We start from the raw sequence: 27,318 nt of genomic DNA, 5'->3' as shown, positions 1-27,318 counted from the left end.
GATGAAATGAAAGAAGCAGCGACTAGCGGAATAGCAAGTAAACTTAGCGATAGTCATAACCAATTTAAATAAACTCATACTAAGCATAAACCAGTATCTGTAGGATTGACTGAACATTAGCAGATGTCTGACGAGATCATTTGGCAGGTTATCAACCAGCACTTTTGTGCGTACAAAGTCAAAACTGATAAGGGACAGAACTTCTGTAGAAATGAATACAACGTAACAGGTTTATGTTCGAGACAAGCGTGTCCTTTGGCAAATAGTAAATATGCCACTGTAAAGAACGTGGACGGAACACTTTACTTGTACATGAAGACCGCGGAAAGAGCTCACACGCCTGCTAAATTGTGGGAAAGAGTGAAACTATCTAAGAATTACACAAAGGCATTAGCACAGATCGATGAACATTTACTGTATTGGAACAAGTTCTTAATTCATAAGTGTAAGCAAAGGATGACAAAGCTTACACAAGTGATGATTACAGAGAGACGTTTGGCATTGAGAGAGGAGGAGAGACATTATGTCGGTATTGCTCCTAAGGTGAAAAGAAGAGAAGAGAACCGAGAACGTAAGGCATTATCAGCCGCTAAGATTGAAAAGGCTATCGAAAAAGAATTGCTTGAGAGATTGAAGAGTGGTGTGTATGGTGATAAGCCTTTGAATGTGGATGAAAAGATCTGGAAGAAGGTCATGGGACGTGTAGAAGACGAGGACTTGGATGAAGAAGAAAACGATTGGGATGAGGAAGAAGAAAGCGATGAGGGAGAAGTCGAATTCGTAGAAGATGAAGACGCTGAGGATGAGATGGTAGATATGGAAGATTTAGAAAAATGGCTCGGTGGTTCTGATACATCTGATTACAGCAGTGATGAGGACAGTGACGAAGACAGTAGCGACGAAGATAGCGATGAAGAAGAAAACCCATCTAAGAGACAAAAGAAATCTACACAAACCAGAAAGAGACATCCTAAGGTTGAAATCGAATATGAACAGGAACTAAATTCCAACCAACAAGAACTTGCACAATGATGCGTTTCTGAAAAACAGAGCTCGTCATGACCACATTTGTATACTATTAAATTTGACATATTATTATATTTATTGAAGATAAATTTCCAACTACGATAAAGAAGCAAAGGCAATAGTTAATAATTATATACACTTACAATAGCATCTCACCATCAATAGTATGTCCCCTTTCCCTTCATTTTGTTATACTGTACCCAAATAATGCATTCGAAATAGCAGTCACGTGGAAATATTGTTTCCATGCTGACAGTTTTTTCTTTGTAAATTATACCGGAAAATCCCATTAGGACACATTAAACAGAAAGATTCGTAAACCATTTGCACCATGAAACCCAAGTACTTTGAAAGGGAGATACAGAGCCAGAGAGGAGCGACACACCGATCAACCTGCTTTCCAATGAGTGGCTCAACTAAGCATGGCGACAGCGATGCGTTGTTTGATGTTGACTTTCTTGATGATAGCTACACCCCGGATTTACGGGATAGTCCAAGAAGGAACAGCCCAAGTGCAGTAATAGATTCAGGAATGGATACCTCACAGAGAGGCTTACTCCCACAAGAGACCATTGACCTCAGTGACAACATAGAGAACGACATTGAAAATCCTTTCAATGACCGTTATTCAGCATCCTTTGCAGACACTAACCCTAGGAATAGTGTCTTACCTCAGCCAAGTGGGTTCAATAGATTTATGAGCAATGTGAAAAGTGCAGTCGGTATGAATGGTGGACATAAGGGTCAATTCCAAAGTTTCGAAATGAATGACTACGATCAGAGCAACACTAATAGGTATGAAAGCTCTACGAGGAAGTTTGACATCAAAGTTTTGTTCAACAGGTATATTCTCAGAAAAGGGAAAACCTCTTGTAAGTCTGACGAGCCAAGAACGATTTTACTCAACGATAGTTCAGCAAATAGCCGTTTCGGCTACAGAGATAATCACATCTCTACGACGAAATATAACGCTGCAACTTTCTTGCCAAAGTTTTTGTTTCAAGAATTCTCCAAATACGCGAATTTGTTCTTCTTATTCACCTCCATTATCCAGCAAGTACCTAATGTTACACCTACCAATAGATATACGACCATTGGTACACTATTAGTAGTGTTAATTGTTTCTGCAGTTAAAGAAAGTGTCGAAGATTTGAAAAGATCGAATGCTGATAAGGAATTGAATCATTCCCTGTGTGATGTTTTGGACGAAAGATCTGGAGAGTTTGTGAGGAAAAAGTGGATTGATATAGCAGTTGGTGATATTATAAGAGTTAGATCTGAGGAAGCAATTCCTGCTGATTTGATCATTCTTTCCTCTTCGGAACCAGAAGGGTTATGCTACATTGAAACAGCCAATCTCGATGGTGAAACCAATTTAAAGATTAAACAGGCGAGACAAGAAACAGCAAACTACCTCGATGAAAAAGCTCTCTGTAAACTTCATGGAAGGGTACAGTCAGAGCACCCAAATTCCAGTTTATATACTTATGAAGGTACAATGACGCTAAATGGTAGCACTTTCCCTCTATCTCCGGATCAAATGCTGTTGAGAGGTGCTACGTTGAGAAATACTGCTTGGATTTTTGGCCTCATAGTTTTCACTGGTCACGAAACCAAATTGATGAGAAATGCCACTGCGACTCCAATTAAACGTACTGCTGTGGAAAGAGTCATTAATATGCAAATTCTTGCCTTGTTTGGTGTCTTAATTGTTCTAGCTTTGATTTCCTCCACTGGTAATGTCATTATGACGAAAAGGGATTCTGCTCACCTCGGATATTTATATATCGAAGGTACTAATAAAGCTGGCTTGTTTTTCAAAGACATACTAACTTTCTGGATTTTATTCTCTAACCTTGTTCCCATTTCCTTATTTGTTACAGTTGAAATGATAAAGTACTACCAAGCTTATATGATAGGTTCAGACTTGGACTTATATCACGAGGAATCAGATACACCTACCGTTGTTAGAACGTCATCCTTGGTAGAAGAATTGGGTCAAATTGAGTACATATTCAGTGATAAAACTGGTACTTTGACGAGAAATGTAATGGAATTCAAGTCTGTTTCTATTGCTGGCAGGTGCTATATTGAAACTATTCCTGAAGATAGACGTGCAACTGTAGAAGATGGAATTGAGATAGGTTTCCATTCCTTTGAAAGTCTAAAGGATAAAATGACAGATCCTGAGGATGATGAAGCAGGCATTGTCATTGAATTTTTAACCTTATTAGCTACTTGTCATACTGTGATCCCAGAGACACAAAGTGACGGAACAATCAAATATCAAGCAGCTTCCCCTGATGAGGGGGCATTGGTACAAGGTGCAGCAGACTTAGGCTTCAGATTCGATATCCGTAGACCTAACTCGGTCTCCATTTCAACCCCATTCAGTGAACAGCTTGAATATCAATTGCTCAACATTTGTGAGTTTAACTCCACTAGGAAACGTATGAGCGCCATTTTCAGAATGCCTGATGGTTCGATTAAATTATTCTGTAAAGGTGCAGATACCGTGATCCTCGAGAGGCTTGATAGTGAATTTAATCCATACGTTCAATCAACCTTGAGACATTTGGAGGATTATGCTGCTGAAGGTTTAAGGACTTTGTGTATCGCTAGTAGGACAATTCCGGAAAAGGAGTATGAAGAATGGAGTAAAATATATGAAGCAGCATCCACAACTATGAAGGATAGAACTGAAGAGTTGGATAGGGCAGCCGAACTGATTGAACACGACCTTTTCTTTTTGGGTGCTACAGCTATCGAAGACAAACTTCAAGAAGGTGTTCCAGAAACAATTCACCATTTACAAGAGGCCGGATTGAAAGTTTGGGTCTTAACTGGTGATAGACAGGAAACTGCAATCAATATTGGTATGAGTTGTCGTCTATTAAGTGAAGATATGAATTTGTTGATCGTAAACGAAGAAACTAAGGAGGATACGCGTACGAATCTCCAAAGTAAGTTGAATGCCATCGAGTCACATCAAATTTCACAGCAGGATATGAACTCGTTAGCTTTAGTGATTGATGGTAAATCATTAGGATATGCTTTAGAGGAAGATCTTGAAGATCAGTTTTTGACAATTGGTAAGCTATGTAAGGCCGTTATTTGCTGTAGAGTGTCTCCATTGCAAAAGGCTCTCGTTGTAAAAATGGTGAAGAGAAAAACATCTTCATTGTTATTGGCAATTGGTGATGGTGCCAATGATGTGAGTATGATTCAAGCTGCTCACGTAGGTGTAGGCATAAGTGGTATGGAAGGTATGCAGGCAGCGAGATCGGCTGATTTCGCCATTGGTCAGTTTAGGTTCTTAAGAAAATTATTAATAGTGCATGGATCGTGGTCATATCAAAGAATTTCATTGGCCATTTTATACTCATTTTACAAAAACATGGCATTGTATATGACACAGTTTTGGTACGTGTTCGCGAATGCTTTCTCAGGTCAATCTATTATGGAATCTTGGACACTCACGTTTTATAACGTCTTCTTTACTGTGATGCCACCGTTCGTTATAGGAATCTTTGACCAATTTGTGACTAGCAGACTTTTAGATCGTTATCCACAGTTATACAAGCTAGGACAAAAAGGTCAGTTCTTTTCCGTTACTATCTTTTGGGGCTGGGTGTTGAATGGTTTCTATCATTCCGCAGTTGTTTTCATTGGATCAGTACTATTTTATCGTTATGGTAACTGTTTGAACATGGGTGGCGAAACGGCAGATCACTGGGTTTGGGGCGTGGGTATCTATACCACCAGTATCATAATTGTGTTAGGCAAGGCTGCATTAATTACGAGTCAATGGACGAAATTTACGTTGGTGGCTATACCTGGCTCTCTTGTAATATGGCTCTTGTTTTTCCCTTTCTACAGTGCTGTTTTCCCAAGAGTTAATGTCTCCAAGGAGTATTATGGTATCATCGGCCATGTTTATGGCTCAGCAACCTTTTGGTTGATGTGCATCGTATTGCCAGTATTTGCTCTTTTGAGAGATTTCGTATGGAAATATTATAAAAGGACGTATTCACCTGAATCATATCATGTCGTTCAGGAAATGCAGAAGTACAATATCAGTGATTACAGACCTAGAATGGAACAATTTCAAAAGGCCATAAGAAAGGTCAGACAGGTGCAAAGAATGAAAAAGCAAAGAGGTTTTGCATTCTCGCAAAGCGAAGAGGGTGGACAAGATAGGATCATCAGAATGTATGATACCACATTAAAGAGGGGTGTACATGGTGAACTGGCCGATGCATCTCTAAATCCCTTCAATGATACTCCGGCTCAAGTCGAACCCTCTTCCAATGTGGGTCTTCGCCAATCGTTCGAATCCACCAATCCTTTCAAGGATGTTTGAGTCAAGAAGTCAGTAACGTTGTAATTATGTATATAGATGCGTACTTAGTAGTTTGAAAATAATGTTGGTATTTCAGATAGAAATGCTCTTTACATCAAGGTCTTTGTGAACGAAGGCTTTCTTACCTCCGGCCCCTAGATAATCACTGGCAATTTGTCCATTACCTCTTAGTTGATACTGATAAGTCACAAGGCCATCGAGTCCCACAGGGCCTCGGGCATGGATCTTCGAAGTAGAAATACCAACTTCGGTTCCAAATCCGTATCTAAACCCGTCTGCAAATCTGGTGGATGCATTCCAGTATACGCTCGATGAATCAACAGCTTTCAAGAAATATTCAGCATTTTCAGAGTTTTCAGTCACAATAGCATCAGTATGCTTGGAAGAGTGTGTATTGATGTGCAAAACAGCTGCTTCTGTAGATTCAACGAATGCAACTGCAATATCCAACGACAAGAATTCCTTGTCGAAGTCTTTGGACTCGTCTAAATCCACAATATGATCTGATGTACTGTTGTGCTCCTTATATTGCTTCTTTACTTCTTTTGAAACATGCAAAGTTACACCATTTTCAATTAAAGAATTTAGCACCTCCCACCAGTGCTGTAATTTAGGATTGATTAGTAGAGTTTCTACAGCGTTACAACCAGCTGGATAGTTAGTTTTGGCATCAACAAGAATTCTTTTAGCCTTTCCAATATCGGCAGATTCGTCCACGTAGATTGAACAAATACCGTCTGCATGACCTAACACTGGAATCTTGGTGGACGATTTGATCTGTCTAACTAAGGCATTTGAACCACGAGGGATAACCAAATCAATATATTCATCCTGTTGCAAGAGGTCAGAGACATCTTCTCTGGTTTCGATCAACTGAACGGCACCAACTGGAACATGGGTCGTCTTTTCGTTTTGCTCGACGACGTCATTCACGATACGGGACATTTCTTTGAACGTGTTCAAGGATTCCTTACCACCTTTCAAAATTGCTGCATTACCTGATTTGATGGATAAAGCTGTAATATTGGCAATGACTTCTGGTCTCGATTCGAAAATAACCAATAATACACCAACTGGGGCAGTAATTTGGTATAAAGTCAAATTCTCATCAATTTCCCTAGCGAAGTTCACTTTCCCAACAGGATCCTGCAAATTGGCAACATCAACAATACCTTGTAGCATAGTTTCAAATTTATCTCCTTTGAACAAATCCAATCTTTTCACAAGAGAGTCCGAAAGATTAGTGCTTTTAGCCTGTTCCAAATCTAGTTTATTAGCAGCCTCAATAGATGCCGCATTCGCCTTTAAACCATCATGAATTTTATATAGAATGGAAGAACGTTCCTCATCACTTAACGTTTTCAATATATTGCCGGCTGCACGAGCGGTCTTCGCAATGGATTCAGAAACTGACATGTCACAATTAGCAGTACTATGATCACCCTATAACGAGTTATACTGTCTTTACACTGTTATTCAAACCTTTGGCTAACTACTTTGAACGGTTCTATTGATCTGATAAATGTGACTAATTATTTTTTTTTTCATGTTAATGGAGAACCTTCGTCAATTAAGTCAGATCAACTGCATGACAGTCTGCAAGCGAGACTTGGGTAGATGGATGTGGAACCTTTGCATGTTATGCCTTATGCACTGAGCTCTTTTGTCAACGACACGAGTGGATGGCAATGCTCGTTTTCTTGAAGTATTTATAAAATTACCTGAGGTCTTATATTCATATATCTCCGAATTACCCATGCTTGACGGTAAAGGGTTTTTGAAATGAGTTAGATAGTAGTATTCAACGTGAAGGAAAGCACAGTAGATTCAATTCTTTTTACCACGTTTTGGCCGCCCAAGTACGTGTATTTTAATACATTTATCGAAAAGTCTCATACCCTTGTATTGGTAATCGAATATTGGCTTTTTATCATCCTTCGTGTCCAATTTTATGTCGTTGGGATCTTGATCAACCATTTCTATTTCATCACGAGGTACTTGCCCCAAACCATCATCTTCAGGTTCAATGAGTATCGGTGGATCTTCGCTTTTACTACTATTAGTATCCGATTCAAGAGGTTTAATGGATCGTACCAGTACATTTGTACTTTTAAAGGGAATGAACAATGGGATACTTTGACCGGTATTAGAGACCGATTGGACAGAATCCAGTAGCGTTAAAAGCTTCCTCCAATGATGTAGCTTATCTATATTTTCAATAAGAATATCTAGTCTCCAGTTATGCGAGAAATGTAACTTATAGCTTTTCTTTCCTGTCCGTTCTATGGAAGTAATATGCACATCAATACCATCAATTGGATTATAAACGTCTGTTGATCTAGTTTCCAGGCTTGACCCCTTTTTTAAAATCTCTAGAACGTCGGCAAAATCCATGAAGGTATCGATCTTCAACTTATTGAGTACTTTTTCTTCGAGTATTGGCGAGCAAAGCTCGTATAACATAAATAGCAAGCTGTCACGTATTTCATTCAGCAAAAATTTCATATCTTCATTGGAAAGGTGTAATCGAATGGCGGGTGTTTTCAATCGGATGATCGAGTTATTTGAGAGTATAGGTGCCTCAAATATGGTATCTGAATTAGTGATACTCTTCAGCACTTTGTTTCTATTGATGAAAACACGGACCGATAGTACGCATTTTGAATTGATTTGAATCAACGCAGATCTGTTGCAATCATTATAGTTAGTAACACTAGTTTCCTCCTGTAAACACTTTGTAAACCTGAAAAGACATACGTAGGTACCATCTTGATCAATGGCGTCTCTCAAATATTTGAGGCCTTCCCTTTATGCAGCTACTTCTTTCCTTATTAGTATTGTAATGAGGATATATCGTTTTCATGTAAAGAATCGTCATTTGCATGGTAACATTAATGGAGCATTCGTGAAAGAGAAAGGTCAAGAACAAGATACTATGTCAGGGTTATTCGGATGTATATGTTGATTCAAAGCATTGCTTCACCGTATATCCCATGCCCCAGAGAATTGAGAAAGGAAGACGAAACATAATTGGTTCCTATATAAATACATATTAATTACTTGTCTTCGACCTACTGTTGTGTGTGAATGCCAAACTTAAGACGGTTTCATCCACTTCGTCTTATTCTGAGGCGAACCAGCGCCTAAATAAATACATTATTAACGATATCGATAGGGCTAACACAGTCACATCACCAAATGTACCATAATATTCTTTCAACTTTTCAGATAATTTCATGTTCCTTTTGAAGTCGCCGATCATGTCATTTAACTTGATCAGATTCTCTAACTTACGAAGTTGCAGCTTTTTAGCTTCCAATTCGTTCTGGAAATCAACAGTTTTCCCTTCTAGTGCCTGTAATCGAGAAACATGCGAGTCCATTAGTGTGGTAAGTTTACTGACGAAAGATTCTGAATCAGACCCGTTGAACGCGGCTGCCAATTTTTCCAAATATATATCTTTGGTATCATGTTTAATTTTTTCAATGTCCATGTGGAGTTGTGTAACTGATTTAGAAAGGTTGGATACATGGTTGATGTTCTGAGTAAAATCCATCTCTTGCGGTAAGATAACTTTCATAAGGAAATGTTTTAGACGAAATTCCAATGCCGTCAAATCTCTGTGTATATGTTTGATGTAATCCATTGCAAAATACTCTGGTATATCTTTACAATCTACGTCTATCTTCATGTCCTTTGGATCAGTTTCCTTAGAGTTAAATATGGGGAAAAGTTTGTCAGTAAACCCTGATGACAAATAATCAAGCGCTCCAGAAGTATCACCGCAGCTGTTGGCAGATGGGGAATAAAATAAGGTCGGTATTATCTCTCTGTTGCATTTTGCCTTTGAAGCGGTCTCAAGAAACTGTCTTGCCAAAGAGTTGCCCTTAGAAGGTTGTGATTCAAAAGACGATGCTGTTGTGAGGTCGGGCTTCAACTGAGAGAAATTTAACAGTTTCGTGTGCGTTTTCTTAAATGATTGAGTGGAGGAAATTGATATGTTAGAGTATGATTGATTTTTTAGAAGACCCAGACTACTGTTACCGCTCCCCGGTTTACTACTAGCCATATGTCCAGATCTATTGCTAGAATGCTCATCCTGACATTTGAACGAGCCATCTAATAACGCATCACTAAACCTTAAAGAACCACACGTAATATCGTCATGGTAAATGTTTTTATTACTGGCATGATGAGACGGATTGAATTCGGTCAAATCCCCCATCTGAGTCTTAGAATTGATCGAAGCACCAGATTTACGACGTTTCCCATCCCAAGGGACTCGTAGATCTGCGGCATCATTCTTATGAAATACGGACCCGCGGAACAAAGGGTTAACCTGGGATCCAATATGGTTGGTATGTTCACGATGGCTAACCTCCATTAGACTTCGAATTTTTGAGTTTGAGTTTGAGTTTAAAGTTCCTATTCACAAAGTAATCTCCTCAGCAAAAATATTTCAACTCTAAAACCTCATTCCATGAAATATTTTCGTCTTTACTCGCCACGAAATGAAACCAGGCTGCTATCTAATTCTTATTTGATAGCTGCGCCTTATCTCCACCTACCGACTTCCTCTATTCATGTTGGAATAGAAATTGTCTGATGAAGAGACGAACCAGGAACGCTATTACCCGGATAGTGCATGTGATTTACACGTGACTAAAAATCACCCTTTTAAAAGGCTAATTTGAGGCCCCATAAGCAAATATTCGCCCCACCAAGGCGAAAATATCCCTACAAGTTTACCTCACTGCATGCTTATCCGTTGCTGGCGCGCTGACGCGAAAGGTTGAATCCCTGCTATTTGTTTAGTCCACTTAAAAAGCTCTTGGGACAACAGAAGGGAAAAAAAAAAAACAAAAAAAAAGTGGGATCTTTTGAACAACAAATATATATCTTATTTGATTTATATGTGTTTTATTTAGATTCACGAGTTTCAGGAGAAGAGTAGAGCGGAAAATACAGGGAGCGAGGCATCTGACACCGTGTATCCTTGTGACTAGCAGTACGAAGCAATAGGAGACTGTTTTGATTTTAATTGCCGTGTGTCATTGCAGATTCAATTGAGTGCTCGTTGGCTTTTTCTGATTCAATTATTGGTTATTTGATTTGATCTTAGATTTCAGGTTTTAAGCGTTAATCAGCATAGGATGCCGTACGAAGTCGGGACTCGCTGCTGGTATCCCAGCAAAGATCAAGGATGGATCGGTGCTGAAGTTACTAAACATACCTTGCAGGGAGATTCCTATAATTTGGAATTGACTTTGGAGGATGGACAGAAAGTAGAGCTTTTAGTGTCTTCTTTAGATGAAACCAAAGAGCCTAGTTTACCCCTACTTAGGAACCCTCCAATCCTTGAGACTACGGAGGATTTGACGTCATTGTCATATTTGAATGAACCGGCAGTTTTACATGCTATTAAGGCCAGATATGCCCAGTTGAATATCTATACTTATTCAGGGATCGTGCTCATTGCCACAAATCCCTTTGATCGTGTGGATCAACTATATTCTCAGGAGATGATCCAGGCATATGCAGGGAAACTTAGAGGTGAATTGGAACCACATCTTTTTGCTATCGCAGAGGAAGCGTATAGGTTGATGAAGACAACAGATCAGAACCAAACAATCATCGTTTCTGGTGAATCCGGTGCAGGTAAGACTGTTTCGGCTAAATATATTATGAGATATTTCGCTAGTGTGGAAGAAAATAATGAGGAAAACGCACATCATAATTTGGAAATGTCTGAAACTGAAAAGAAGATATTGGCCACTAATCCAATCATGGAAGCATTCGGTAATGCTAAGACTATTAGGAATGACAACTCTTCCAGATTCGGTAAATATTTGGAAATTCTCTTCGATGACGATACTTCAATCATTGGTGCCAGAGTGAGAACATATTTGTTGGAACGTTCTAGGTTGGTTTTCCAACCGAAAACTGAAAGGAATTACCACATTTTCTATCAAATATTATCAGGTTTATCCGACGATGAAAAATCTCAGTTGAAACTTACAGACATACAAGACTACCATTATATGAATCAGGGCGGTGACTCTCATATCGAAGGTGTCGATGACGCCTCTGAATACGGTGATACTGTGGAAGCATTGAGTTTGGTTGGTATCTCAAAGGATACTCAATTCCAGCTGTTTAAAATCTTGGCGGCCCTTCTTCATATTGGTAACATCGAAGTTAAAAAGGTCAGAAATGATGCTTCTTTGTCATCTGATGAACCAAACCTACAAATAGCGGCAGATTTGTTAGGTATAGACGCTTTTGATTTCGCTAAATGGGTAACGAAGAAACAGATCGTTACCAGGTCTGAAAAGATCGTCTCATCCCTACCTTACCACCAAGCCATAGTTTCTCGTGATTCTGTGGCGAAATTCATATATTCAGCATTATTCGATTGGTTAGTGGACAACATAAACACCGTGCTATGTAACCCTGAAGTGGTAAGCGAGATATATACTTTTATCGGTGTCTTGGATATCTATGGTTTTGAACATTTCCAAAAGAATTCTTTCGAACAGTTCTGTATCAATTACGCTAACGAAAAGTTGCAACAAGAGTTCAACCAACATGTTTTCAAACTAGAACAAGAGGAGTACGTAAAGGAACAGATTGAATGGTCGTTTATCGAGTTCAACGATAATCAACCGTGTATTGACTTAATTGAGAACAAAGTTGGTATTTTATCATTATTAGACGAAGAATCAAGATTACCTGCTGGTACGGATGAAGGATGGACGCATAAACTATATGAAACTTTGAATAAACCTCCAACTAATGAAGTATTCTCCAAACCAAGATTCGGCCAAACTCAATTTATTGTTAGCCATTATGCATTGGACGTCACTTATGATGTAGACGGATTTATCGAAAAGAATAGAGATACAGTTTCTGATGGACATCTTGAAGTGTTAAAGGCTTCTAACAACGAAACTTTACTATCTATTTTGGAAACTGTTGACAAAAATGCGGAAAAATTGGCAGAGAAACAAGCCCAAAAGCAAGAAAGTCAAAAGAAACCCGGTCCAGCCTCAAGAAAAATCGTAAGAAAACCAACTCTAGGATCTATGTTTAAACAATCGTTGATCGATCTTATGGAAACTATCAACTCCACTAACGTTCACTACATTCGTTGTATCAAACCTAACGAAGACAAAGAAGCATGGAAGTTTGACAATCTTATGGTTTTGTCACAGCTTAGAGCATGTGGTGTCTTGGAAACAATTAGAATTTCTTGTGCAGGGTTCCCATCGAGGTGGACATACACAGAGTTTGCCCTCAGATACCATATATTAGTACCATCAGAGCTTTGGTCAAATATTTTACTATCGGATCCATCTGAAGAAGATGTAAAGAACTTATGTAAGGAGATCCTGAAACGTACAATGGATGATACTGCAAAGTATCAGGCTGGTAATACAAAAATTTTCTTCAAAGCTGGTATGCTAGCACATTTGGAAAAGCTAAGAACCGATAAGTTATTCTCATCCTCTGTCATGATCCAGAAAAAAATTAAGGGTCTTCACTATCGTAAAACATATCTACGGACTGTCGATGCAATCAAAAGGCTACAGGCAAACGTTAGTGGTAAGATCATAAGATTAAGAACTGAGAACGAATTCAAGAATAATGCAGCTCTATTGATTCAAAGTGCCTATAGAGGTATTTCTGTGAGGGATAACGTTTCCAGTATAATCATCAGCATCATTAGAATTCAATCCATGGCTAGAAAGCAAATTACCTGTAAAGAGTTATTGGAAAGGCGCAGAGGCGATGCCGCTGTTACGATTCAAAAGAGCGTAAGATCTTTCCAACCAAGAAAAAGTTTCCTACATGAGAAGAAGGGCACCGTGGTCATCCAATCTTTCATTAGAAAGCACTATGCTCAAAGAAAGTTAAAACAACTAAAATCGGAAGCCAAATCCGTTAATCACCTACAGGAAGTCAGTTATAAACTTGAAAACAAGGTCATTGAATTGACGGAATCTCTTGCTTCTAAGGTAAAGGAAAATAAGGAACTTGTTTCACGTTTGGAAAACTTGCAAAAATCTCTAAACGAATCTGAAAACATTAAAAGCTCTTTGGAGGAAGAAAAGGAAGGTCATACCAAGGCATTGGCCGACCAAAAGAGTATACACGAAGAAGAATACGGAAAGGTTAACGACCAATTGATTGCTGCAAAAGAAGAAATCATCTCTGCAAAGGCAGAAGTTGACGAACTTCTCAACAAGCAGAAGAACTTGAAAGATGAAATTGCATCCACTTTGGAAGAATTAACATCCGCGAGAGATGAGCTTCTAACATCTCAATCAGAAAACGCCGATCTAAAAAAAGAAGTTTTTTCTTTAAAGGAGGAAGTTGCACGTTTACAGTCCTCTATGCGCTCTGGTGTATATGTAGGAGGAGGCATCAACGCTACTCCGGTAAAAAACAGGCGCTTCTCGGCAAATAGTACTTTGAATGATGGCTCTTCTCCAAAACAATTGAATGTTGTTTCCATAAACAATAACTTCAATACTGAAGATGTTTCAGCGTTAATGTCTCAAATTAATGATGAGCTATACAAAATGTTCGAAGATTCGAGATCCCTCAATACTGAAATCATCGAGGGACTCTTGAAGGGTGGCAAAGTTCCTCCAACTGGTGTCTCTGTGAACTTGACAAGAAAAGAAGTTTTGTATCCATCAAGGGTTCTTATTATTATTCTAAGTGATATGTGGAGATTGGGTTTAACCTCGCAAAGTGAAACTTTCTTAGCTGAAGTTTTAGATGCCATACAAAAGATAATCTCTAATTTAAAGCCCGATGTTATGATTGAACATGGTGCTTTCTGGTATACTAACGTCAGAGAACTACATTCTTTTGTAGTATATGCATATGAGTCGATAACTACCGATGAAACGTACAATAGTGGCATGAATGAAGAAGAATACAATCGTTATGTCAACCTTGTTAAGGAACTAAAGGATGATTTCGAAGCTTTGAGCTTTAACGTCTACAATCTATGGATGAAGAAGCTACGTAAAAACCTTGAAAAAATTGCCGTTCCAGCAGTTGTTGTTTCACAGTCACTACCAGGGTTTGTTGTTCCTGAACCATCTCAGTTCCTCCAGAAATTCTTACAGAACAGCTCAACCTATAAAATGGATGATGTTTTAACATTTTTCAACAATATTTATTGGGCAATGAAGTCGTACGATATTGAAATGGAAGTCTTTGAAGACGTTATCACGAACCTATTAAAATTACTGGATGCTTTATGCTTTAATGATTTGATTCTAAGAAAGAATTTCTTATCGTGGAAACGTGGTTTGCAATTAAATTATAATGTCACAAGAATCGAAGAATGGTGTAAAAGCCACCACATTTCTGAAGTAAGTGTATGTCTTCAACATATTCTCCAAGCGGCAAAGTTACTACAGCTAAAAAAGCGTATTGTTGCCGATATTGATATCATCTGGGACATCTGTAACTGCCTAAAACCTATCCAATTGAAGCAGCTTATTACTCAATATTCTGTCGCAGACTATGAGGAGCCAATTGCTCCGGAAATCTTGCAATATGTGGCTGAGAAAGTGAAGAATGATACATCTAAAGCTGAAGTTGGGAACAATGATGTTTTCCTACCAGTTGATAATGGCCCATTCGAGGACCCATATCAAAAGGTTGAAGTAAGAGCTTTCGGTAAGATCGAAGCATACATTCCTGCATGGTTGAACCTCCCAATAACAAGAAGAATCGTCGAGTTGGTTACTCAATTTGTTGCTGTCCAAGAACAAGCAGAGTAAAGTCAGCTACCTTTTCAATTTCAATGATTCACATATAATATCCCCCGAGTATATAATACCCTTGTAATTTTTATGGATCCAAATAATGATAGTTGAATCACCAATCACCATTTACATATATTAATCAAGCTATACCGTCATAAAATTACCAGTAACGTCGATTATAATATTGTAAAAGCCTTTTCAAAGAATTATATATTTATATGTTTATACAAATTTGAGTATTAGGTACATTTTCTTTACCAGTATATAACCACATAGTGGTAGACGGGAATGAAATGCATTTCTATTCATGTCAGAAAAATGATGAAGCATGGCCAAATTAATGCTATAGTTCTGAGAAGAATAAGTTTATCTGCTAGATTTTTTAAGGTAAACATATATGATCAACAGAAATGCACATGCAAATGTCCCGGTCTAAATAGCATGTATCAAAAAGGAAAGAAAAAGCACAGAAGCTACTGTTAATGCCAGGCTTCCATGACTAATCCATATCGCATCTTTGCACAATTTAGATGGCATCACATGGTCTGATGGAATATCGTATAGAGTATCGGATTGATTTCGTATCATTAAAAGTAAGAATCGTGATAAAGCAGGGACAAAAAAAAGCATAAAACTGTAGATGAACGGGTTTCAAAATGAAATAAAACAGGAACCTTTGAGTTCAACCCTATGATAATCTTGAGGTTGATATTCATCCTATTCATTTAGAAACTCTAGCTGAAATGAACTGCGATAGGAACGATGATGACAATCAAAAGTATAATTACCACTAGAACCAAACACATTCTCATCTTCAAATCTTTCCACCACATTTGCTTTCTTACTCTGTTGGCCCCTCTTTTGAAACCTTGGGCGGACACGGCCAAATTGTCAGCCTTGTCTTGTATCGATGTTAGCCTTTCACCACGTTCGGCAACTTTGTTAATGTTATCTCTCATAATATCGACGGTATCATCGATTTCCTATTTGTAGAGACAAAACAGACAGACGGACAGCAATCGTCATGTCGTTTCAACTCAAACTGTTAGTATCTTTGAAGTTCATATTAGAGCTAAAGTAAAATAGTTAAATGCATTTCAAACATACGGATTTCAAAGCTGCAGTCTTTGAGTCACCTGCGGTCTCTTCGGTAGCAGGGACATATGGGTCGTATGGAACAGATGATGACATTGTTGCTTAATTATTTTATACTTCTCAGCACCTAAGTTCCGGTTCAATTGATAGCAAACTATTATTTCACAACTACTAGTCAAATCTCACTGCAAATTGGTTAGTACTTTTGAAAATGGTTCAAATCCACCATGATAAAGGTTTAAAAGCCTGTTTGTTCTTTAAATTAACTTCTAAATCTATCCATTTTTCGATTTGCCGTTCAAAAAACAGTACCGGGGACAAATTGCCACCGTCAATAGTGATTAGGATTTGAATCTATACGTGCATAGTGATTAATGGTTTGTGAATCAAGACACGAAGCCTTACGCGTAAATGATATTTTACTACATAGACAACAAAACTATGTTACATTTACAATCTAAATAATCCTCCGCTAAAGCACGTCATGGCTACTACTATAAGGCTAATATCAACTAGAACATTTCGACAAATGTTGCAGCTTCCTTAACGATGTACAATCTCCGAGAAAGAAGAACAAGATATTTTAAACAACAGAATGGTGTAGTGCGGAGGAAGCAACGCTCACAGGGCGATTCATGTCTGTCAGAAGTTAGCTCTGTTAATACACTTGTCGATGATGATGACGATGAAGGCGTTTATTCTGATTCAAATTGTGGAGAAGGTGAAGACCCGCACTTTTCATCTTGTGAAGAGAACACTGAAATGTATCCAAAAGATGACGATGATGATGATGATGATGATGATGCAGGTGAAATCACGAACAGTAAATCAATCCCAACAGAACCTCAGAATGAGTCTGAAAAACCTATGTTCAACAGAGCAACATAAAACGATTCCTCATTCGAAGCTCGACAGAATGTCAATAATTGCAAAGTAGCAGAACAGGGCACGACCATGCAACAATCAATTCGTTCATCTTCAGTAAATGAGCATGGAACTGCTATATCTCAAGAACTGAATGGTTCTTTACAGTATACTGGTACTGTCAATATTATCCAAACAATTTCGATTCCTTCCTCAAACTGGGACTACTCTGGGAGTTCAAAAAATAAACCACATGACACTTTCCTTCAACCTAGCGACTTCCACGGTTATGGCAGTTCAAGTGACTCAGATCGAAACATAGATTCAAAATCGACAGCCATCCAGCGAAGCGAAACACATGCTAACGAATATCTCAGATCAGAAGCAGCATTCAAGAGGAAATTCAACTTCGGGTTCGAAGACTTTTCTTTTAATCCCTTCAGTAAGCCATTTTTAGTCATGGGTCCAGGGGAAGATAATATTCGGGGGCAAGTTGAAAAAAGATTCAATGCTTGGCTCTCGTCCTCTCCTTATGCGATCTGGGTTACTAAGGTAAAAGATGAATCACCTTTTGCAGTGTGCAAATATGAGAAATGTGAACATAGATTTACTTTAGATGGAAATCCCACCTCATCAAATATCGTCAGACACCTGAGGCGACAACATAATCGTGATTATGAACTTTTTAGGAAACGTTTAGTGAATGAACAGAGAGTGCTCGATTCATTTCCCACAGTTCATTCCAGTCAATCGAAACCTATTGCTTTTACCAAGAAATTTCTTCAGTTTTTATCTCTTAATCATTCCAAACTTCGCATCCTAAACATGTTTATTGAAGGTTTCATACCATTTAGCATGATCGAAGCAGAGGGAATGAAAGATGTTTTGAGTGTATTCAGCACTGCTGGACTACCAATAATATCATCAAGAAAGGGCCTTGTCAGTCTTCTTTCATCATGTGAAAAAGCGTTTAATGAGCAATTGAAGCATTCCATGCGATATTCTAATCATTTCAACATTTTGATAGACATGTGGACGTCCTCAAATCAAAAAGATATGTGGCAGTTATGGCGTCCTTTTGTCCCAACTTGAATCAAATGTCTCGGTTGAAAAGAGAGGATGTTACAAACGGCGGTAAGACCAGCATTCATATCTTAGATTTCATCGACTTGAGTTGCAAGCGTCATACTAGTGAAAATCTAAAAAATGCCTTGTTATCTTGTCTTTCTGAATATTCTATTAGTCACAAAGTCAGCAGCATTACTTTGGACAATGGTTCGAACAATATATCCATGCTTGATGGCATCGACAAGGCCCTTGACTTAGGATTTGACCTGAACGGTGTAAGGAGTATTTCTAGGATTAGATGTATGAATCATGTATTGAATAGGGTATTCTTGGATTTGTTAAATGCCTTTGAAAAAGGTCACGAGTCGCTGCTATCGAGGATTGATAAACTAGCATCTTATACAAAGAGTAACGTTTACATCAGAAATAAGATCCGCTCTTATATTCCTTGCACGATTCCCAAACACAATATCACAAGGTTCCTTTCTCGTTACCGTCAACTTGAAGTTTTCCTTAAAGTCTCTAAAGGTGCTAAAGAGTTTTTCTTTGATAACCGTTTCAAACCTGAATTCCAGCTAATTCCAGATGACTGCTCTGTATTTTGTTATCAAGAGGAGGAATTGGAGTATATTCTTTTCTTTGTGAGGATAGCACGCATTTTTCAAGAAGTTACCATGCTCCTTCAAGATGATACCACAAATTCATTATGCAATGGAATTAAATATTACATGACTATCCGCCAATATTACAAGTCTTGCGAAGAGTTAAAAAACGGTTCGGATGATATTTTGCATGTAGCCAATGTTGGGATTAAGAAAACTCATTTACCATCAAATACTATAAAGGAACAAGTTTTCTCTGCGGTCATGGCCTCGTACCCCAAATTTGAAAAATACATGGACTTTGCGTTCAAAGAACCAGGATATTGGGTGGCACATATCTCACAACCTCACCGTAAGACTGACCTATTGAACAGGTCCTTTGAGCAATCGTTCAAAGAGGATGTCATTGAATCAGCAACAAGTTATGTTGTCAGTTACTGCAAACGATTTACTGAAACTTCCGATATTCGCTCGCACAATAAACCAACTGAACCATTGAATATCAATCGTGTTAAGAAGCCAAAATTATTAAAAAACCTATCTGCATATCTGGATAGAAACATTTCAGAATTCCATTTTGCGCCTAAGGATGAGTGGCAGATATACTTGGGGGAACCATTGGAGAAAGAGAAGGATTTTTTGAGCTATTGGCTTGAAAACCAATCAAGATTTCCTGCATTGTGCAGTCTGGCTCTTGCCTTTTACCACACTAAGCTCTCAACTGCTGACGTCGAAAGGAGCTTCTCAATCAGTAAGCGTGTTTTAGATGATAGATTTTCTCTTGCTAGTTCCAATTTAAAAAGCACAATGATAGTAAGGAATCGCTTGATGTGTTTCAATTTGGGCTCAAAGATGCCTGTGACTGAACATATTGCAACGGACTCTTGGACGGATGACGAGGACGATATGGAGCATTCAAATTTTAGCCAACAATCATTCTACGATCCTGCCGCAGTCATCGATATTTACTCCAGTGACAGTAGTGATTGAAACTAATACATAGATAGCAGAATTTTGGAATCACCAGTTTATAATGAGGAAAATACGATATTAACGTTATTCCTAATTATAAAAGAGTAATTGGGGAAGATTAAAGATGTAATATATACATCTTGGTTCGTATATAATAGCCACTTATCGAGTGGTGATGTACTTTAATGTAGTGTCATAGCATATTGACGTAGTGAAGAATGGATTCGTGAATTGTCTGAATCCTCTCGTAAAACGTGACAGGATTGGTGACTGAAAATGGTCAATTCGCCGGACTCGTCCCAGTACGGTCTCCTACATAAGGTATCAGTCATCATCAACGATTTCTACGCCGTTTACATTTTGATGATAAAATTGAAAACTTGTCATATACGGAACATCAACAATAAAAGAAGGATCAATGCGTAATTGTAGGGCGGATAGAATTGGGTTTTGTGAGACTCCAGAAACGTCACACTAGTATAAGAATTGCAAGTTTTCTAACAAGTTAGTCAACTTCTCAATTAGAAGCAACTATTCTCAGAGTAAACAAGATATCCCTCTGTTGAACGCAAACTCTTAGTGAAGCATTTACGAGTACATACTCATCAGAGAAGATATGTCGCACGACCCAAATCAACAACAGCCGCATGGTGGCTCAGGTCAAGGCCATCACCAACGCCAGCTGACTAACCACGCACAAGGCCAACATATCGGTAAGTATCAAATCATCAAGACCTTGGGTGAAGGATCATTTGGTAAAGTGAAACTGGCGTACCATATCTCTACGGGACAAAAAGTGGCATTAAAAATCATCAATAAGAAGGTTCTAGCCAAGAGTGATATGCAAGGTAGAATCGAGAGAGAGATTTCGTACTTACGTTTGTTGAGACATCCACACATTATCAAATTGTATGACGTGATCAAATCGAAGGACGAAATTATCATGGTGATTGAGTATGCTGGTAATGAATTATTTGATTATATTGTCCAAAGAGACAAGATGCCTGAACAAGAAGCAAGAAGATTTTTCCAACAGATTATTAGCGCAGTAGATTATTGTCACCGTCATAAAATTGTGCATAGAGATTTGAAACCAGAGAATTTACTATTAGACGAACATTTGAACGTTAAGATTGCTGATTTTGGTTTATCTAATATAATGACAGATGGTAACTTTTTGAAGACTTCATGTGGTTCTCCAAATTATGCGGCCCCAGAAGTCATCAGCGGTAAACTATATGCAGGTCCAGAGGTTGACGTTTGGTCTTCAGGGGTTATCTTATACGTCATGTTGTGTCGTAGGTTACCATTCGATGACGAAAGTATCCCAGTGTTGTTTAAGAACATTAGCAATGGTGTTTACACCATACCTAACTTCCTTTCCCAAGGTGCTGCGAGCTTAATCAAAAAGATGCTCATCGTCAATCCAGTTAATAGAATTACCGTGCATGAAATCATGCAGGATGAATGGTTCAAAGTTGATTTACCCGACTACCTAGTTCCTGCTGAAAGCACCCATCAAGAAAACTCTGAAAGCAAAACAGAAGATGGCGGCCCATCCGTGCCACTCGAACTGATCGATGATTCGTTAGTTCAAACGCTATCAAACACTATGGGTTATGACGTAGATGAGATATATGAGGCTTTAGAGTCCGATGAAGATCATCCATCTTTAAATGAAATCAGGGATGCCTATCAGTTAATTAAAGAGAACAGAAATTTAATCAACGACATCAAGGTGAACAAGCAACAATCTAATGACTTGGATACTTTCTTATCGCAATCTCCACCCACTTTCGAACAATCCTTGCATGCCCCCCCGGGCTCAAAAAATCGACACTCACACCGCCATTCAAAGAGAACACAGCAACGTACATATCAATATCATTATGGAAATGGTTCTCAGGATGGAGACAGCACGATTGCAATTTTACCTAGCTCGTTACCACAGATCCATAGAGCCAACATGGTAGCACAAGGGTCCCAGGCTGCTGCTAAGATTTCACCATTAAGCGTGAAAAAATCAAAAACAAGGTGGCATTTCGGTATACGATCAAGATCCTATCCATTAGACGTTATGGGAGAAATATACATTGCATTGAAAAACTTGGGAGCCGAATGGGCGAAACCATCAGAAGAGGACCTATGGACTATTAGAGTCCGTTGGAGATATAATATCGATATGCCTGATGACGAAATGAAGAACAAGCAGATTCCAGATTTAATGAAGATGGTAATCCAATTGTTCCAAATTGAGACAAATAACTACTTAGTGGATTTCAAATTTGATGGCTGGGAGTCCAGTAACGGTGTAGTGTATTCAAGTCGGAACGACGATGAAATGAGTACGTTCAGTGCATACCCCTTTCTACATTTAGCAACCAGGCTGATTATGGAACTTGCAGTGAATAGCCAAGGAAGTTGATTTTAAGGTTCATGAAATTAAAAAAATACTAACGGATAATATCCAACGAAGAGTGTATATAAGTTTGAATATTTGCTTAAAGTTTAAGCCTTATATACATATCATTAAATAATGACAATCACTATATTATATGAGAAATTACTCTTAGCTCACAACACTCGCCGGGAAGAAGAGGAAAACAACATACATGTTTTTGACACATGAAAAAAGAATGCATCGGCCGGGAATCGAACCCGGGGCCCAACGATGGCAACGTTGGATTTTACCACTAAACCACCGATGCTACTTTGTTGTAGTTTTCGTAAGATAGACTGAAGACAGGCCAGACGAAGGGTCATGTGAGCTAGCCAGCACACGGCAGAGTTCCAAGACGTCAGTGACTGGGCATATGGATCCTGTGGTATCCAGAAGGGAAGGCCTAGATGGATCAAAGAGGGTCACGTGACAATATTTAGTGAAATTGGAATAGGCAGAAGCTGCGCATGACGAGTGGCTCATGAGACTATCAGTTACCATGAAAAAGTCCGACGGACAACTGAGTATGAGTTGAGTATTAGGGCTGAGTTAAGTTGCAACCTTTTGAGAGGTTGGATGCAACAAGAAGGAGCAAGACGCATATGCTCAAGGATCTAACTATGTATATTCTTATATCAAATTCAGTACTTGTTTGGTCTCTACGATTCCACAAGAGGTGAGCAATCAATCAGCTATCATCCACGGCACATCACAACATGAGACTATTATACTGTTAAGTATAGTCGGGTCTATCATAATAGTAATATTTGCTATACTAGTGGGCAAAAAAATGGTTCCTAGCGGGATCGAACCGCTGATCCCCGCGTTATTAGCACGGTGCCTTAACCAACTGGGCCAAGGAACCAACTTGGATGTTGAGGAGGAAGATTGTGTTGCCTAAATGTTGAGACGGAACATAAACTATGATCGGGTAACTACCGATGCAATTGGCGGTTAAGTAGCTATACGGTACGTATTAATTGAAGTATCGTTAACTGACCTGAGTTATTATATGAGGAGGCATCAGGTCTGACAAATGACAATCAGCTCAACCGGGCCAGATCTTCAGATGAGCCATATTTCTTAGTACTATATATAGTAGTGTATATTGACCCACCTGATACTGAAGATCTAGAATCGATTTCATGTGACAGGAATAACCCGAAATATCGATAATAACCAACTAAGTGTGTTCAACCGTAGTCCGATGAAACGAGCATTTTTCTAGGGAACTTTTTTCGTGCGAGGTATATATATGCATACCTTTGATGAAATAGGGCAAATGTAACGTTAAGGTATAAGGACTATTCATCAGGTCATTTTTATTGTTTTCAATCCTACAACGGGAGTTTCCAGTGCCAGTATAACAAGCTGCTTATCAGTGTTTGGATATATCGAAGGAGGTTTCATCGTTGTAGGGAAGTTCAAACGAAATCAACGGGTCGATTGAGAATAGTGCCAAGATTTGGGAATAAGATTCAGTTGTCTCAATTGAAAGAATATCATGCCGGAAAATAAGTTTGAAGTGACCGAGGAGTACTTGGATCCTCAAAGTATGCTTGAGCTGTCCATGCCCGGTGGTGCCTCCAAACTCTCTGTTCGTCAAAAGTTGATATTGAAATGCAGAAGGGCCATGAGGATGAGGGATACGGAGAAAAAAGGATCTTCTTCAACTGACCCAGTTCAGAGTCAATACTCACTGTCATTGTCTTCCGCCGAAGATAAGAAGAGAGGGTTTTTTGGCTCCGTACAAGACGTGTTGAGAAAATACATGAGATTTGTTGGACCGGGTTTGATGGTCTCTGTTGCCTATATGGATCCAGGTAATTACGCTACTGACGTTAGTGCTGGTGCTTCTAACGAGTTCTCTTTACTTTGTATTGTGTTGGTTTCCAATATTATTGCTATCTTCTTACAATCTCTATGTATCAAACTAGGTTCTGTGACGGGATTAGATCTTTCAAGGGCTTGCAAGAAGCACCTGCCCAAATGGTTGAATTTGACCATTTATGTGTTTGCAGAATGTGCTATCATTGCAACAGATGTTGCTGAAGTTATTGGTACTGCAGTTGCATTGAATATCTTGCTAAGAATCCCATTACCAGCGGGTGTGGTTATTACCTGTATCGATGTCTTATTCGTTTTGATCGCTTACAAGCCAGGTTCTTCATCCATGAGATTCGTCAGAATGTTCGAGTACGCTGTTGCCCTACTTGTCTTTGGTGTTGTTATCTGCTTCTGTGTTGAGTTGGCTTACATTCCAAAAACTCCAGTGGGACATATTTTCAGAGGTTTTGTTCCTTCTAAACAAATGTTTGAACATAACGGTATGTACACCGCTACCTCCATTCTCGGTGCCACTGTCATGCCTCATTCACTCTTCTTGGGTTCTGGTTTAGTTCAACCAAGATTATTAGAGTATGACGTTGACCATGGTTACTACGATTTGTTGGCAGAAGAAGATGAAGACAATGTCATTGAAGAAACCGAAGATACTCACTCTGCTGTAAAGGAAAAGGAAGATATCGAAGTCATCAGGGAAAGAAGATACTTCAATTATCAACCCACAAATAGTGCTATCAAGTATGCCATGAAATATTCCATTTTTGAATTGGCCATCACTTTGTTCACCTTTGCATTATTTGTTAACAGTGCTATTTTGATCGTTGCAGGTGCCACTTTGTACGGCTCCGAGGAGGCTGTGGATGCCGACTTGTACACCATTCACTCTCTACTTTCTAAGAATTTGGCTCCAATTGCTGGTACTGTTTTCATGTTGGCCTTGTTATTTAGTGGTCAATCTGCCGGTATTGTGTGCACCATCGCAGGCCAAATTGTATGCGAAGGTCATTTGGATTGGAACTTCAAACCGTGGAAGAGAAGATTGATAACAAGAGGTATCTCTATTATTCCATGTTTGATTATCTCCTTAACCATAGGTAGGAGTGCCCTTTCCAAGGCTTTAAATGCCTCCCAAGTTGTTTTATCCATTCTATTGCCATTCTTGGTCGCTCCCTTGATCTTCTTCACTTGTAAAAAGTCTATCATGAAAGTCAAAGTGAACAACAAAGATAAACTGAACGCTCCAACGGTTATCGGCGAGGAAGAGCAACCTGATGAATATATTGACATGTCCAACAACTGGATCACTACCATCATTGCATTTTTGGTATGGATTTTCATATCCTTGTTGAACGTTTACACTATCGTGCAATTAGGTATTTCTCATGGTGATATCAGTTGAGTTCTCCCTCATACCTGTTTCATTCTCATACTGTACTTTGAACATATTTGCATGATAGAACCGTCTCCGTTAAAGGTAACATGAAATATTATATACTTTTTTGGATATACTGTAAACTACATTCTACGTAATTTGCTCCATAAACAGAGTACATCAAGACTTTCCGACTCATGTCAACTGCCACTAGCGAAAGTTATATTAGGATGGCAAATCTGCTTAATATTACTACCCCTGGAAGGTAGGATCCTGAATGAAACGGACGAGGACTTTTGATCCAGTTTGTAATAGAGGGTGCCCAGCGACAGATGCCAGCCATTTGTTCAAGCCTTGGCGTCTTTCCTCTATAACTGCATCACTGAACCTGTTTGAAAGGAGAATCTTTCCTGGCAAATGTTGTACTGAGACTTTCGGATGGTTGCTCAGTTGTAATTCTTTGATCAGCAACTTTCTGAATAGTTCAAAATCACTGTACCGCCTTCGAACGGAACTCGATCTTTTAGAAAAGCCAGGAAGATTCGTCCTGCATATAATTTCATAATCTGTATACATTCCCTTAGCATCGCCACTAGGGAAATGAGTCTTTGGGTTGCAAACCTCTATCTCTAGAAAGTTTTCTGGCTCATCATAAATTGTTGCACCGGATAATTGCTTGTGAGTTGTATGTGAAAGTGTAGACTCTGCAGTTGTAGTAAATGATTGGAACTGTCTTTGGGGGCACATATTACCGAATCCATATAATCGTGGACCTTGCCCGATTAGGTTTTTCAAGGTATTATTCACTCTTTACCCACCTTCGTTACTTTGCAGGAATTGGTTGAGGTACCCTTCATAAATGGTCTTTTTTATAATGAAAAGCCATAGATATTATTTTCACAATCATATCCTTAAAACGATTTCAGGAAACCGCATAATATGCTAAGAGTGGATCTGTATTGAAATCGTACCCTGTTCTTAGCAGCACAGATCCACATGAAATCTAACTGATATTGTCGATGACACTTACCTCGAAACCATGGATCAACCGGCAGCTAATAATCAAGAGAACGTAACAAACGAACAAGGACCTCTCATGGATCTCGAAGAAGATGAAGAGATCGACGTATTCCATAATGTCGGCCAGGGACTTGCTGGCAGATACAGAGAAATTATGATACAGTATTGGCAGGAACTTATTAATGAGATAGAATCCACGAATGAGCCAGGTTCACAATTCCAAGACGACTTCAAATCGCATTCGTTACCACTAGCAAGGATTAAGAAAGTGATGAAAACTGACGAAGAAGTTAGAATGATTAGTGGAGAGGCTCCAATTCTATTTGCAAAAGCCTGCGAAATCTTCATCACAGAACTCACAATGAGAGCATGGTGTGTTGCAGAGGAAAATAAGCGACGTACGTTGCAGAAGCAAGACATTGCGGATGCATTACAAAAGTCCGATATGTTCGATTTCCTGATTGACATAGTACCCAGAAACGTTCAATGATCAAACCGCCAAATCATTAGCGTATAAAGTGAAATGAGAGAAATCAACACAATGCCCCACTTACATATTTCAACCGATTAGGCAGTTGACCTCTGAAAAATGCGACATCGGTGAGCTATGACATTATTTAGTTGTTTCTAGCAATATAGCATTATTAACTCACAAATTGTGAATTTCATGATCAGTAATATACAGTTCAATCGAAGTAAATGTTACAAATGTCATGTCAATTACTGTCTGAAATCCATAAATATTCTCGGGCAGGTTTGTACCATCTGTAGCTTTTTCTCTTTCACAGTCTCTCTTCTCTATAAGCACGAACATGAAATTGAAAAAAAAATTAAACACTAAGTTCAGATTTCGTTTTGAC

The 27,318-nt window shown here is 38.8% G+C and overlaps 11 protein-coding genes and 2 non-coding genes across 13 annotated transcripts, besides 2 other annotated features; 6 read left to right on the top strand and 7 right to left on the bottom strand.

Moving 5' to 3' along the window:
* Positions 1-123: 123 nt before the first annotated feature.
* On the top strand, positions 124-1,032 carry MAK16 (ribosome biosynthesis protein MAK16; the record flags this gene model as incomplete). The annotated part of the gene is made up of 1 exon (XM_451178.1): positions 124-1,032. One exon carries the CDS (start codon positions 124-126, stop codon positions 1,030-1,032), a length of 909 nt encoding a protein of 302 aa, XP_451178.1.
* A 325-nt stretch (positions 1,033-1,357) lies between these two features.
* Positions 1,358-5,389, top strand: DRS2 (aminophospholipid-translocating P4-type ATPase DRS2; the record flags this gene model as incomplete). Its single annotated transcript, XM_451177.1, has 1 exon — positions 1,358-5,389. One exon carries the CDS (start codon positions 1,358-1,360, stop codon positions 5,387-5,389), a length of 4,032 nt encoding a protein of 1,343 aa, XP_451177.1.
* Positions 5,390-5,461: 72 nt separating this feature from the next.
* Positions 5,462-6,805, bottom strand: PRO2 (glutamate-5-semialdehyde dehydrogenase; the record flags this gene model as incomplete). Its single annotated transcript, XM_451175.1, has 1 exon — positions 5,462-6,805. The coding sequence occupies one exon, from the start codon at positions 6,803-6,805 to the stop codon at positions 5,462-5,464; it is 1,344 nt and encodes a 447-aa protein (XP_451175.1).
* A 411-nt stretch (positions 6,806-7,216) lies between these two features.
* On the bottom strand, positions 7,217-8,157 carry SAW1 (DNA-binding protein SAW1; the record flags this gene model as incomplete). Its single annotated transcript, XM_451174.2, has 2 exons — positions 7,217-8,075; positions 8,147-8,157. The coding sequence occupies 2 exons, from the start codon at positions 8,155-8,157 to the stop codon at positions 7,217-7,219; spliced, it is 870 nt and encodes a 289-aa protein (XP_451174.2).
* A 353-nt stretch (positions 8,158-8,510) lies between these two features.
* FRT2 (Frt2p) lies at positions 8,511-9,773 on the bottom strand (the record flags this gene model as incomplete). Its single annotated transcript, XM_451173.1, has 1 exon — positions 8,511-9,773. The coding sequence occupies one exon, from the start codon at positions 9,771-9,773 to the stop codon at positions 8,511-8,513; it is 1,263 nt and encodes a 420-aa protein (XP_451173.1).
* A 769-nt stretch (positions 9,774-10,542) lies between these two features.
* On the top strand, positions 10,543-15,195 carry KLLA0_A03905g (myosin family protein; the record flags this gene model as incomplete). The annotated part of the gene is made up of 1 exon (XM_451171.1): positions 10,543-15,195. The coding sequence occupies one exon, from the start codon at positions 10,543-10,545 to the stop codon at positions 15,193-15,195; it is 4,653 nt and encodes a 1,550-aa protein (XP_451171.1).
* Positions 15,196-15,914: 719 nt separating this feature from the next.
* Positions 15,915-16,371, bottom strand: KLLA0_A03883g (uncharacterized protein; the record flags this gene model as incomplete). Its single annotated transcript, XM_451170.1, has 2 exons — positions 15,915-16,163; positions 16,288-16,371. 2 exons carry the CDS (start codon positions 16,369-16,371, stop codon positions 15,915-15,917), a joined length of 333 nt encoding a protein of 110 aa, XP_451170.1.
* Positions 16,372-16,791: 420 nt separating this feature from the next.
* Positions 16,792-19,999: a mobile genetic element (DNA transposon of KLLA part of the newly discovered ROVER DNA transposon family of the Kluyveromyces: degenerate copy with probably 2 frameshifts).
* Positions 20,000-20,397: 398 nt separating this feature from the next.
* Positions 20,398-22,206, top strand: SNF1 (AMP-activated serine/threonine-protein kinase catalytic subunit SNF1; the record flags this gene model as incomplete). The annotated part of the gene is made up of 1 exon (XM_451166.1): positions 20,398-22,206. One exon carries the CDS (start codon positions 20,398-20,400, stop codon positions 22,204-22,206), a length of 1,809 nt encoding a protein of 602 aa, XP_451166.1.
* A 212-nt stretch (positions 22,207-22,418) lies between these two features.
* On the bottom strand, positions 22,419-22,489 carry KLLA0_A03784r. Its single transcript has one exon. It is a non-coding gene; the product is annotated as a tRNA-Gly (tRNA).
* Positions 22,490-22,503: 14 nt separating this feature from the next.
* Positions 22,504-22,938: a long terminal repeat (solo LTR).
* Positions 22,939-23,012: 74 nt separating this feature from the next.
* Positions 23,013-23,086, bottom strand: KLLA0_A03762r. Its single transcript has one exon. It is a non-coding gene; the product is annotated as a tRNA-Ile (tRNA).
* A 639-nt stretch (positions 23,087-23,725) lies between these two features.
* SMF1 (divalent metal ion transporter SMF1) lies at positions 23,726-25,465 on the top strand (the record flags this gene model as incomplete). Its single annotated transcript, XM_451165.1, has 1 exon — positions 23,726-25,465. One exon carries the CDS (start codon positions 23,726-23,728, stop codon positions 25,463-25,465), a length of 1,740 nt encoding a protein of 579 aa, XP_451165.1.
* Positions 25,466-25,690: 225 nt separating this feature from the next.
* SNX3 (Snx3p) lies at positions 25,691-26,185 on the bottom strand (the record flags this gene model as incomplete). Its single annotated transcript, XM_451164.1, has 1 exon — positions 25,691-26,185. The coding sequence occupies one exon, from the start codon at positions 26,183-26,185 to the stop codon at positions 25,691-25,693; it is 495 nt and encodes a 164-aa protein (XP_451164.1).
* Positions 26,186-26,477: 292 nt separating this feature from the next.
* On the top strand, positions 26,478-26,948 carry HAP5 (Hap5p; the record flags this gene model as incomplete). The annotated part of the gene is made up of 1 exon (XM_451163.1): positions 26,478-26,948. One exon carries the CDS (start codon positions 26,478-26,480, stop codon positions 26,946-26,948), a length of 471 nt encoding a protein of 156 aa, XP_451163.1.
* Positions 26,949-27,318: the final 370 nt, after the last annotated feature.

The sequence above is a fragment of the Kluyveromyces lactis genome (genome assembly GCF_000002515.2).
Source record: "Kluyveromyces lactis strain NRRL Y-1140 chromosome A complete sequence".
In the NCBI taxonomy this organism is placed as follows: domain Eukaryota; kingdom Fungi; phylum Ascomycota; class Saccharomycetes; order Saccharomycetales; family Saccharomycetaceae; genus Kluyveromyces; species Kluyveromyces lactis.
This window is presented reverse-complemented; position numbering and strand designations above follow the sequence as displayed.